Genomic DNA, 13,553 nt, shown 5'->3' with positions numbered 1-13,553 from the left:
CTTTGAATCAAATTAAATATTTTGATTTAAAGTTTATTACATGTTACATTACATTTTATTGCATGTAATTTTTAAATGACCTTTATTGCCTAAATCATCAAACACTTAATTTCTGGTTAAGCTTTTTGTGTTTCCTGAAAAATCTGAAAATTTTTCAGATCTGAACGATTTAGGTCCATATTTTGGGGAGGTGACAATATTACTATTATACAGTGTTTAATCTGTTCCTTGCTCTGATCTGTGTTAGAACATAACTCCCTCAGGATTTCACACTGGAAGGACTCCTCTCTGCCTGCAGGCAGTGGGATTTTCCAAAACACAGAACAATGCATTAACTGTGAAGTGGCACCACATGCAGGAGGATGGCTCATGGTTTAGATGTTGAAAGTATCCAAAACAGCCCAACAATGACATGCCACTCCCTGAAACCACTCTGTAAATCTCCATCTCTCTGTTTGGGGACATTATGCATGATTAACTGTTGTCATGTGTGCAAATGCTAATAAGGACCAAAGCCCTGACCTTTTCATGGAGTGTGTTGGGTTGTTGTTAGTATAAATATATCTGTGTAGTGCTTGTAATTGGTGTCATAAGGGGGAGAAAAGTGATGATGATTCTAAGGGCCCATGACTGACAGGGGCCCTAGAAAAAATAGTACATTAGTCAATATGTATATGAAAGTTGTGGACCTATTTTCATAAAATAATGCTTGCTTCACAAGGTACAAATAAACAGTTGTTTCTTTGCATTAGTTCTGAATTAAATCCATTCATATACGTATTATGTTCTACATACTATTTATTTTATAATTATGCGGTATTATTCTATTCCACATAATGAGAATCCATAGCAACAGCAACCTGTTACTCATTGAATGGTAGGCAGTATTAGTCATAATATTATTTTTAGCACAATTACGGATATATTATGAAGTATATCATTGCATTCAGCAGAGCTGGGACTATGTGTAGGTGACACAGTGGAAGTGGGGGGAGAATTAAGGACAGAACCACTGACAACAACCGATGATGAGGAAGAAGCAAATGAGAGAAGAGAAAAAGGGAGAAAAAAGAAATTTACTTCAATCCTAAAAGTAAAACTGCATTTTATTTGTATGTCAATATAACAAATTCTAATGCTGTTATTATTTAAAAATATAATTAAAATCAATCTGGCATAAAATTGGAAAATGTATTGTAAATTGAATATTAATTCATGGCAGCAGAGTGTTAAATGTTTAGGGTTATTGCTTGAAGTTATTTTGCTTAAAACAGTCCTATAAGGACTCGGAGTGCAACACAAGGAAATTGTTGAGATTTTTTTAAATTTTAGTTGCCTTAAATGACGACTTGAGTATCCAGACAGGATGCCATCTTATGGAACTGAAATCATATTAATGAAGGTAAGTCACAGTGATGTTGATTTGTTCTTTATTTAAAAACACACCTTATAGCTTGTCCATCTTAGTGCAGACAGTGAGTCATATATCACTACAAAATACAAAACAGTTTTTTTCCTGTGGAAGTTTTACAAAATCAGCTTTACCTAAATTAATACAGTGCTCCAACAGATGGAAGGAAATCTCAGGAGTGTTTATGCTATACGCCACAATTCCACAGAAGTTGGGACATTGTGTAAAATCTAAATAAAAACTATGCAATTATTTGCAAATCTCATGAACCCATATTAGAAAACTGAAATCATATGAAATGTTTAAACTGAGAAAATGCACCATTACTGAAAAAATTAGGTAATGTGATGGGAACAATTTATATCTTGTAGCTGATTGGGTTACTGGACAAAAGGTCAGGAACATGATAGAACATGTTATGTTCCACAACGTAAAATTGTGTAAATTTTGAATATCTCATCATCAGCAATATGCAATGTAATGAAAAGATTCTGAGAATCTGCAGAAATCTCTGTACGCAAAGGAAAAGGCAGAAAATAAATACTGAACGCCTGTTACCTTTAGGCCCTCGGGTGACACAGTGGTAAAACCAGGTATGATTCTGTAATGGAAAAACCACAACACAGACTCAGGAACACTTCTCTAAACTGTGCTGTGCCACTCACAAATGCAGATTGAAACTATCATGCAAAGAAGAAGAACATGTGAATGTGATCTGACCACAGCTGGGCCAAAGTTCATTTATAATGGACTGAGATGAAGTGGAATCTGTTCTGTGGTCCAACAAATTAGCATTTGAAATAATTTTTTTGAAACCATCAACACCATGTCCTCCAGACTAAAGAGGAGAAGGACCATCCTGGTTGTTATCAGCTCTATTAAAAAGCCTGTATCTCTGATGGTCTGGGGGTGCATTAGTGCCAAAGGACTGGACATCTGGAAAGGCACCATCAATGCAGGTTTTAGAGAAACATGTACTCCCATCCAGATGGCGTCTTTTTCAGGAAAGTCCTTGCATCTTTCAGCTACACAATGCAAAACCTCATTTTGCATCTATTACAACAGCATAGCTTCAAAGTAGAAGAGTCATAAAAAATAGGACAAAGAAGACCTGGGACTGTTGAGCAGCTTGAATCCATATCAGACAATGATCGGACAACGTTCTCCTCCAAAACTCCAGCACCTCGTCTCCTCTGTCGTCATATGGTTATGAACTAGAGGGGAAGCTACGCAGCAGTAAACATATTATGGATAAAATATGGGTTTATGGGATTTGTAATCATTGCATTCTGTTTTTACTTAGATTTCACACAGCATCTAAACATTTTTGTATAAAATGCTAAGGTGAAGATATTGACAGATCTAAATACATGGTTTTAAATGTGTTATTCATATCAAACAAATGGTCAGGTTCAAGGCAGTGATGGCACTTAGACATAAATCGTACAGTGGTTCATTCACTAAAACAGGAACATTCATTTGCTTTTTAACATACACCTACTGGCTTTGTTATGGTTATCATAGAAGAAGACGTTTATCAACGATGAGAAGAAATTCTCTATAAATCAGCACAACTCAATAAAGTTTTTCGCTCTTTCTATAAATAATTTGACATTGTTCAGATTGTTCACAGATATCTTGTAAATGTGAAAACCTGAGCCACCAGAGCATGAAACATAAGGTGTAATTTGAAAGCATTTGACACTATGAGGTTGTGTACTTTTCATTTTGTATGTCTGATCATCGAGGTAGATAGGAAATCTTCTCCGGTCTCCAGATGTGTGATTAGAAGTCTACAGTCATGACGAGACATCGATGAGTCATTTCGGGTTCTCCTGAACCCATAGTTTTACTCATTCAGCTGTGGCACCATTATATCAATGTCATTATTACGTAGGTGCAATCATCTCTCCTTGAATTTTTTGGACAATATGTGAGAGATCCAGACTTTCTGTTAGTGTCTTCAGCAGCATTTCATCATTTTGAACTCCCTCCATGAACTCCTCATAGGACAGTTCACCTGCAAAATGAACAGAAACCCACAGTGAGTCAGATAAACACTGAAACAGTGAGCACTGATGGAGACAGAGGTTTATCATCTGTGTACAAACAAACAAACAGACAAACAAACAAACGGACAGACAGACAGACAGACAGACAGACAGACAGACAGACAGACAGACAGACAGACAGACAGACAGACAGATAGATAGATAGATAGATAGATAGATAGATAGATGTACATACTTTATTTATCCCAAACTGTGAAATTACAGTGTAGCAGCAGCACGACACATTCAATAACAACATAATACCACAAAAACATGAGTAAAGACAAATACAACGTAAGAGCAAACCCTATACACTGTACACTATAAATTTGAAGTATAAAAAGATCTGGGTAGAATCTGGATAATAATTGTAGTGTGCTGAAAAATAGCTGTAATCTGCAAAACAAGCTGAAATATTTCCAACTGGGAATGTGCAAAATGACATTTAAGTGCAAATGAATTTATGACTGGAGACCTCAGACAGAGGTGAGTTTATTGTACAGTGTTTGGATGGAGAATAATTACTAATTAATGTAATTATTAATCCACTGTGATATTATGTGTGATGGTGATATTATCATAGATTTCAGGGATTTACCATCGCCGTTGACGTCGATCTTGTCAAATACCATGGTGGCAAAATCCTCTGCTGACATTTCATTAGCAGATCCATTGATTGCACGAATGGACTAAAATAACACAAACAGATGAAATCATGTTGAATAACGCAATTCATGCATGACTGACATCTTCCTTATGTGTATATTATTCTGAAAATGCAGTTTCATTTAAACACATTATATGGGAAAAAAAACAAAAATGCTGAAACACATCACAACTCGGGCTTGACAGACTTCCCATTCCTGAAACACTATCATAATAAAAATGTTCATGCCAGTTATCATCAATAATTATCATGATAAATGTCAATTCAATCTTTCTTGTTAGTTTAAGCCTTTCATGCATAGTGGTCACTACAGTGGACAGCTATTCTACAACTGTTCTCTTGTATATTCATGGTTTTGTTGTTTTAGTTCCATATCAGCCAACACTGTGGATGCTCATGCATCATCCCATACACTGCAATTCATACCATTATTGTAACTTTCCTGTTCTTAATAAGCCTGATCTGCAGTAACATATTTTAATGTAAACCAGTTGCTAATTGTTATTAGACTGTAATTAAAAGTTTTTTTGTTAAAACAAAAGGTGTGTTTTTTTTGCATATCATCTGAGTGAGTAATAACTAGTATTATAGTGTGTTAAAATGTGAGAAAACATCAGATTAGCAGCATTCAAAATGTTTTTAATTCATAGTTTTCACACAGTATGTCATGCAGTAAATGCATGTTTCTTTGCTTCAAAAATGTCATTTTAAATCTGTTCTGTTGTTTGTTCATGCAAACCTGTGCTGCTACTCATTCTGTTTATGTGCTGCCTCTTGGCCAGGTTGTTATTGTAAATGAGAATCAGTTCTCAACTAACTTACCTGGTTAAATAAAGGTTAAATTAAAAAAAAAAAAAAAATAATAATAATAAAACACATGGTTTCCAGCCGAGTGGACATTTTTGTAACTCCATGAAAAATAGGTTCATAAAAAATTTTTCAATCACATCGTTTTATTTTCAAGCCTAAAGAGGAATAAAAACACTAAGGGAAAAAAAAAAATCTAGATTAAGGTTCTCATAATTCATGCATGAAAGGGTTAAAGACTGAGTCTGAGTGAGAACTGAGGAAACCAGATGACTACTTGTAATATAAAATCATTGTTTATCATCTGAATGTGGTATATATTTTAGAGACATAGAGGTAAAACAATTCTAAAGATTAAAAAAGTCAGTGTTGATTAAAATTAGGCAAAAACAAAGTCTGAAACATTTTGTCCATAATGAAGACAATGCAAAAAAAAAAAAAAAAAAAAAAAAGATTGCAATGACTTTTCTTACAATATAAAATCACTTTATGAAATTTGGGTTAATCATTTTAAAACACAGCCTATGTTAGCATTTAAACACCTGAATTCAGTACATTTGTCCATTTAATGTACATATTCAGTTTAGAAAGTGACACAAATAGTACCACTGATTTTCTTTTTCAGCCAGTAGAGGTCCTCTTAGTGTCATCTATTTTCCTCCTGTACATTTAGTGAGTTGACCTTAAAGTGAGTTAACATCAAATCCCATGGTGTATGCTACTAAGCCTGGGTGGGATTTCAGCTGCTTCATCTCTGTTTTGCATCTCAGTCAGTCATGAGTGGTCTTAGCAATGGGTTGTTTGAGGTCGCTGCTTGAGATTTTTATAGGTGTGAGTGTCACTAAGCTATCAGTTGAGCTTAAACATGAGGGCTCAAGCTCACCTTAATGATCAGAAGCAGCTCATCGCGGTCGATACACCCACTCCCATCGATATCATACAGTTTGAAATACCAGCGGAGCTTCTGCTGTACCTCTCCCTTCAGCACCAGGCTCAGAGCGGCAACATATTCCATGAAATCAATGAAGCCGTCCTGCAAAACGACAAGTCACAATGAGCATTAGACATTAATGGAGCAGAATTCATGGTCTACATCTGTGTATGGAAAAGTTAAAGACAGAAAAGTGCTTATTGATATTGTTTTTACACTTTGTTTTTAATTTTATCATGCACATGTATTGTATTGCATTGCATTGTATGTTCAGGTGGAAACTAGCACTAGTGCTACAAACTGTTATAATACATCTCTCCTGTTAAGGTTAATGTATATTGTGTGCTGCCCCTGTCTAAATTAACAAATAAAATAAAATAAAATAAAATAAAATGAATAGTGCATTGTATTCTTTCTTTCTTTCTTTCTTTCTTTCTTTCTTTCTTTCTTTCTTTCTTTCTTTCTTTCTTTCTTTCTTTCTTTCTTTCTTCCTTTCTTTCTTCTTTCTTTCTTTCTTTCTTTCTTTCTTTCGGATCCCCATTAGCTGTACCATAGCTACAGATATTCTTCCTGGGGTCCTTACAATAATCTTTACAACTAGTCAATGCAAATAACATATAATATAATCATACAAAACAATTTTTCACATACAACATTGTATTGTATTGTATTGTATCGTATGCACGGGTGGAAATTAGCACTAGTGCTACAACCTGTTATAGTACGTCTCTCATGTTAAGGTTAATGTATATTGTGTGCTGTCCCTGTCTAAATAAATAAATAAAAATATTGTATTGTATTGTATTGTATTGTATTCTTTCTTTCTTTCTTTCTTTCTTTCTTTCTTTCTTTCTTTCTTCTTTCTTTCTTTCTTCTTTCTTTCTTTCTTTCTTTCTTTCTTTCTTTCTTTCTTTCTTCTTTCTTTCTTTCTTTCTTTCTTCTTTCTTTCTTCAGGATCCCCATTAGCTGTACCATAGCTACAGCTATTCTTCCTGGGGTCCTTACAATAATCTTTACAACTAGTCAATGCAAATAACATACAATATAATCATACAAAACAATTTTTCACACACAACATTGTATTGTATTGTATTGTATTGTATTGTATTGTATTGTATTCTATTCTATTCTATTCTATTCTATTCTATTCTATTCTATTCTAACTGTGTAAGGAGGCTGCATCTTAGAATTTGTGGGTCAGTTGGGTAAGTAGAGTCAGTGGGATAAGCCCCCTCTCAGCTGTTCTCAATAAGAAAACAAGCACAACGTTTCTCCAGTGAAAACACAGACTGTCACTGCAGTAAAAGTACATCCATGCATGTAAAAGTGAACCATAGGGTTGAAAATAAGTCAGTTCTCATATAACTCATTCTCATTATAACTCACATAACTTTTTTTTTTTTTGCATTGTGTGAACAGACCCAGAGGATGAAGCTACATTTTATGCTCATAACGTATAAGTAAAATGAACCAGTCACGGCCCCTTTGAGTAGAATTACAACGAGCTACTTGTCTACCTCAAACAACCGATGTATTTTTGTTATTTTTTGCTGACAGTATTCACACCTGCAGAACATTTTACTATCACTTCTATTAAGTAAAACTGCAAATGAAAAAAAAAACAAAAACAAAAACAAAAACTGGTGATCTTATTTTTGTAGCAAAGCCACATCACAACAAACACATTAACTTACATCATTCATATCAAATGTTGTAAACATAGTCTTGACGTAGGCATTCGATGTCTCCGATAGGTTCCTCAAACCAAAAAACTTCTTGAATTCATAGTAGGTGAGAAGTCCAGATGGGCACTCAGTCATAAACTTCTTATACCACTGATGACTCTCACATGCCTGCAGCTCCTCTATGCTGGACCCGAGAGTGTTCCCCATATCTGTTTTTCAGAGAAAAGATCCTGTAAAAACCATAGTCAGAATTCACTGCATCCAGCAAGCATCCACATATGACACGTATGAGGTCTAAAAACTGTTTGCAAGCAGTGTGTTCTAGCCAATCACATCTCTGTGCATCAGTGAGGCTCAGCGGTCATAATCCACTTTGCTTCCAAGTAAAGAAGTAACTAATTAAAGAGGCCTAAGAGCAGAAATAAATCCCTCTGTATGAGATAACACAAAAATGATACATCAGTTTGACCAGTGCTGATTAACTATTAACAATTAACTACACAAATATTCTAATCAATCCCAAACAGATTACATATTGCATAGAATTTCTGAGGGGAAATGAAAGCTGCAAAAGAAATAACATATATTTTCATTAACCCATAAAGACCCAGTTCTATTTTTGTGACAGTTCCCAAATGAATTTTTTTTTATCTCTATTTTTAATATTTCTTAAGTGATTTATCACCATTTATTCAAATATTATGCTCTGTATTCACCTGCTTTCCTGTATTTAATTTACTGATCATGTAGATGTTCATAAAAGCTCAGATAAAAGTTGGTTATTAGACAGAAAAACTGAAGAAAAGTGACTTTTTCAGGAAAATCATTGTGGAATAATATGTTCATTAACTGAACATAAACCACTGTCATTCATCCAACTCCATGGGTTTTAATGGTGAATCAACGTTGTAGAAGATGATGGTGTTTCCATGGTAACGACAGAGCCTCTGTATGTCCAAATGGACCATTTTTGATGACCATGAAAAGATGACAAACTGTATTTTACACTAGTTATTTACATGTATTGATAGGAATAGTGGATCAACAGGTATTTAACATTTCAGATCAGTAGATGCTTTTGGTTGCCAGTGTGTGTTTGGGTCTTTATGGGCTAAAGTGAATGTAAATCCCATTGTATGAACAAAAACATCTTGGTTGAATATGAATTATAAGTTCCATATTTAATATCTAAATGTGGTTCTCAAAGGGCAGCTGAGGTATAATGTATAAGACTAATTAGAAACAGTGCCTGCATATATGAGGGTTTTAACTTGCATCAAAATAAAAACGTAGGGTGCTTTCAAAGGGATACCCACATAAAACATTTACACTGGTGTATTCAGCTGGTATTAACTTCTATCAGCTGAGCAATAAGCGATGACTTTAAATAGGTCTTTAAGATGAGTTCAAAAATATTACACCATATTCATAAATCTCCTTTTCTTAAGTCTTCTCACTGCCAGACTTATGTGATCCTTCAGCTTGGCCTAGTTTCAGCAGTCACTGGGTTACCTTAGACCCTCTAAAGCTCCTCCATCTGCTGCCAGATCCCTTACATTTACTGCCATTTGTTGTACTGGACAGGGAGCACAATAGGCCTCTGGGAAACCTCGGCTTTTAATGTAAATAGAGTCAAATACTGTGACAAAAATATTCAAATGGTTTACTGGTTAGTTAAAAATTACTGCAGCAAAGTAAGTATAAGTCATTGAGTAGATGTAAAGGTCTCAAACAATCAAAATGTATTTTAGAAAGTTGTTTCATAAAAAAATAAATCAATAAAAAAAAGACACTTACTAAAGTTCATTTAGTTCCTAGTTAGATTTAATTCAGCAATTCCAGATAGTTTTATTCAGTTTTCATGAAATGCATGAAACCAACAGCTTTTCACTGATCAAAACATCAATAAAGTAAGTTTAGCACAATGAAAATATTAGATTAAAAAATGCAAAATTAGCTGCAAATTGAACATAATTGGAACTAGTAACTTGGTAAAATAAATACATTTACTTACTACTTAATTTACAACAGTATGACATTTTACTTTTATTGAATTTGGTTGAAATTTAACCATTAAATAATTTAATTTTGTTTAACACAGTGCTACTTTTGTATCAGTTCCCAAATTATTTTTTCTCTATTTTTAACCTTTCTTAACTGATTTATTACCACTTATTCTGATGTTATGCACTATATTTTGCATTTTTAAAAGTATAAATCAAATATTTTCCTATATTTAATTCACTGAACATGCACGTGTTCATCAAAGCTCATATTAAAGTTGTGGGTTGTTATATCAAAAACAGACAAAACTGAAGAAAATGGGACTTTTTCAGTAAAATTTATCATCAATTGAACATAAACCCAGTGTCTCCATCCACTGTCATTTAACAAACTCCATGGGTTTTACTGGTGGACCAATGTTGTAGAAGATGACAGTGTTTCCACATTCACTATGGAGCTTCTGAACTGAAATGGGTCATATTTGATGACCATGAAAAGATGACAAACTGTATTTTATGTCAATTATTTACATGTATTGATAGGATTAATGGATCAACAGGGTTATAAACAGTTTAGATCAATAGATGGTTTTGGTCGATGATAGATGGGTTTACTCAACTTATTTCTAAAACGTACCTTTAACCTGAATGAAAGTTTCTTTTATTTTGTCACTGAGTGTTAATTTATCTCAGTTTTTATGTTAAAGGCTGAGATACCAGTGAACTGTATGAAGGAAAATTAAACATAATTTCTTGGTTATTGTTATACGATCACCTCTGTCTGTCACCAGGCTCATGCCAATAAATTTGTTTCTACATGTTACGACTGTGATGTGATTGATCATTTATTATAAGATTTTCCTTTTGCATTTTGCATATTTGAGTAAAAATATGACATTTTTTTCCCATATAATTTACACACTGTAGATGTTAGGTTAGGTTAGGTTAGGTTAGTTTATTTCAGACACATACATAATACAAAACATATGAAACAAAAATAAAAATAATAAAAATGATAAACAATACACAAATAAAAAATCAAACAATAGAAAACAAAAAAAAAAAAATAATAATAATAAACAATACACAAAAAATCAAATAATAGAAAAAAAAAAAGAACAACTGTTGTGCCTGAAAGGGAGTAGGAAGAAGCCACTGCTTATCCAGTCCTACCCCCTAATTCCAGTCCTCAGACTGTTAGTGCTGAATCACTTGATATACAACATAAGATTGTGATTATCAGAACAGAAGTGACTTTTTCAGCTAAATATGTCATTAACATCAAAACAAATGTCTACAACCACTGTGATTTGTCAAATTTTAGTGAAATATGGTCAGTCAATCAATCAATCAATCAATCAATCAATCAGTCAGTCAGTCAGTCAGTCAGTCAGTCAGTCAGTCAGTCAATCACATTTTATTTATATAGTACTTTTCATACAAACAGTGCAACACAAAGTGCTTCACACAATGATAACAATAAAACACACACATACGGAAATACTTTGTAGTGGTAGATACTAAAATTAGAACAGCCTTCATAAGAAAGGACGGGAGCTGAGGAAGTGGAAACACCAGAGGCAGGATAACAACTCAAAAATGAAAGCGATTGAAATCAACCAATTAATAAGTTAAAGTAAGATAAAATATAATAAATGAGTAAAAAAAGAAAAGAAAATGCCATCTAGAAAGCAGATTAATAAAAGTGAATGAATAGACAAATACACAGTAATTGTAATAAATACAGAATAGAGAAATACAGAAAGTTTAATTCAAAACTAGGCTAAAAAGTAGGTCTTGAGTTTGCAGTCTCCAGAGTATGATCATGTTTTCATGTTCACTGTGGAGCCTCTGAACGTCCAAAAAAGACAAATCTGACCTGAAAGTGATGAAAAGCTGAGAGATTGTATTTTACCTGATTTTTTTCAATGTATTGATAGGATTAATGTTTCAAAACTTATTGAACATTTTAGATCATTTGAAGCTTATGATTGGCAGTTGTTTAGGTCTTTGGGGGTTAATGTACAACAGGAATAGAAGCAGTGTCCAAATGAAACAATGCTTTTTGAAAAAAAAAATTAGGAAAATATATGTAATTGTAGCAGGAAGTAGGAAGTGACAGTGACATCACTGGTAAGGAGGGGAAGGGAAACTTATAAATGAGACACACCTGAGAACTGTGTGTGGAGGGAAACTCAAACAAAGGAGAGACTGGAAGGAGGTCAGATCTAATGGAGAAGTGAGATTGACAAAGGAAGGAGGAAAAAAACAAAATGAAAAAGAAAACCTTAATGTGACTTTAACCGAAGAATCTGAAAATGGACCGGTGTGGACCCAGGAGCCTTTAGAAGAGCATCTGAATCCCTGGAGCAGGCGGACCTGTTCTGCTCGGACTCAGTGGTTACTCTCTCTCAGAGGACACCAACAGACAGATAAGTTCCCCTTTTTTCCCCACACTCTCCTGGCTTCTCCCATTCTGGCCTGAAGATACCCTTGTTCTCTCTCTCCCCCTACTCAACACACATATGCCCCTAACCTCCAACCTGCCCTGAAATGGACCCCATTCAACTTTCCTCCTTCTCACACACAGACACTCACAACCCCATGAACTGAACTGAACTGATCTCAACTGATCTCCATACTCACCATCATCCCCTGGAAAGAACTGAAGGACCTTGAAGACCTTCGAACAATACCCCCTGCACACTCACTCTACATACATACACCCCTGCACACTCATCCTCCCTCTTGACCTACATGAGTTATAAAAGAAAAACCTATTGTTTTCTGAGACTGAGTACCTGTGTTTAATTTAATGTCTGTTTAATTTACCTTTTAATTCCTGATTTAAGACTTGTTTGTGTTGATGAATAATTAGAAATGTTTTGATGATGATGATTTTGAGTTGCTGATTTAAAATTGAGAAAATTAAGAAACCTTAATTTTACGCTGTTATCTGACATATCTTTTGTAGCAATGAAGTGAGCAGCTGGGTTTTTTTGTTTCTTTCACATTTAAGTTAAATATGTAATAAATTTGACATGTTGAAGGTAATTTAACCCTTCTCCTGTCTGGCGCCCAACATTTTATTTTTGTTTATGTTTACTGAGACTTCTACGCTACAGAAATCATTTAAGGTCTAGTTGTATTGTGGTAGAAGAGTGGACGACGGCCTTGGTGGAGGTTGAAAATCCTGCAGGAGCATTTTGTTTCACAATCGCCACACATCATTCATTGGAAAAATGCAACAGATCAAACTGAAACCACCGCCTTCATAACCTGTAGTTTCATTTCCATTTCAATACATTCAAGCCTCATTAAACTGGAGTGTTAAATGCAGTCTTTTGTTGTGTGATTTGCGAGTAAAGCTGCCTGGGAACAGAAGGATAAAAAGCAGAAGTTCAAAAGAAAAAGTAATTATACTGATGACTGTGTATTCCAGTATGATTCAAATAAAACATGATACAACTCTTTCCAACAGGGTTAAGTGTTATATTATGCAATTAAAGGTATACGACTTTAATTCATCACTCGAGAAAAACCTCGTCCACACTGTAAAGGTGAACAGTAAGTAAATAAATACATGAATACACCATCATGTCAGGTGACAGATTCATAAATTATACTTGTAATGACATTGGTATGATTTCATGCTGTTCTTGTTGATGCATTTCCTTTTCATAGGTGTTTAATTTTTACATAGAATGCTGGAAAAACTATGTTGTTACATTATCAGCTATACTTTGGATATCTGTTTGATGACCCTTACATAAAATAAAGAATAACACTAAGAAGTCATTAGCAGGTGAGTACTGCAGTGTGTAGTTGATGTACTCCTGGTTTGTGTGCAGCTGTAAGTGTAGCACCTTCTTCACAGCACATTCTTCACATTTCATCCAGCATCAGTCGGCATTAAACCAGCAGAGCGTGGAGGAACTGGATGGACCAGTCTGCTTTGTCTCCAGGACGACTGGGTAGAGGTGCGACGCACAGACTCA

The 13,553-nt window shown here is 34.5% G+C and overlaps 1 protein-coding gene across 1 annotated transcript; it reads right to left on the bottom strand.

Annotated features, from left to right (window-relative positions):
* Nucleotides 1–1,413: 1,413 nt before the first annotated feature.
* On the bottom strand, nt 1,414–7,839 carry LOC115420211 (guanylyl cyclase-activating protein 1). Its single transcript, XM_030135477.1, has 4 exons — nt 7,562–7,839; nt 5,820–5,969; nt 4,061–4,151; nt 1,414–3,431 (listed from the first exon to the last, which is right to left on the bottom strand). The coding sequence occupies exons 1-4, from the start codon at nt 7,757–7,759 to the stop codon at nt 3,301–3,303; spliced, it is 570 nt and encodes a 189-aa protein (XP_029991337.1). The 5' UTR covers nt 7,760–7,839; the 3' UTR covers nt 1,414–3,300.
* Between the last annotated feature and the right edge of the window lie 5,714 nt (nt 7,840–13,553).

This window comes from Sphaeramia orbicularis, chromosome 5 (genome assembly GCF_902148855.1).
Source record: "Sphaeramia orbicularis chromosome 5, fSphaOr1.1, whole genome shotgun sequence".
In the NCBI taxonomy this organism is placed as follows: Eukaryota; Metazoa; Chordata; class Actinopteri; order Kurtiformes; family Apogonidae; genus Sphaeramia; species Sphaeramia orbicularis.
This window is presented reverse-complemented; position numbering and strand designations above follow the sequence as displayed.

Coding starts and splice junctions, on each gene's coding strand:
- LOC115420211 (XM_030135477.1), bottom strand. CDS start 7,759: ATGGGGAACACTCTCGGGTCCAGCATAGAGGAGCTGCAGGCATGTGAG. Junction 5,970..7,561: donor CAACATTTGATATGAATGAT/GTAAGTTAATGT, acceptor GTCGTTTTGCAG/GACGGCTTCATTGATTTCAT. Junction 4,152..5,819: donor AGCTGCTTCTGATCATTAAG/GTGAGCTTGAGC, acceptor GTGTTATTTTAG/TCCATTCGTGCAATCAATGG.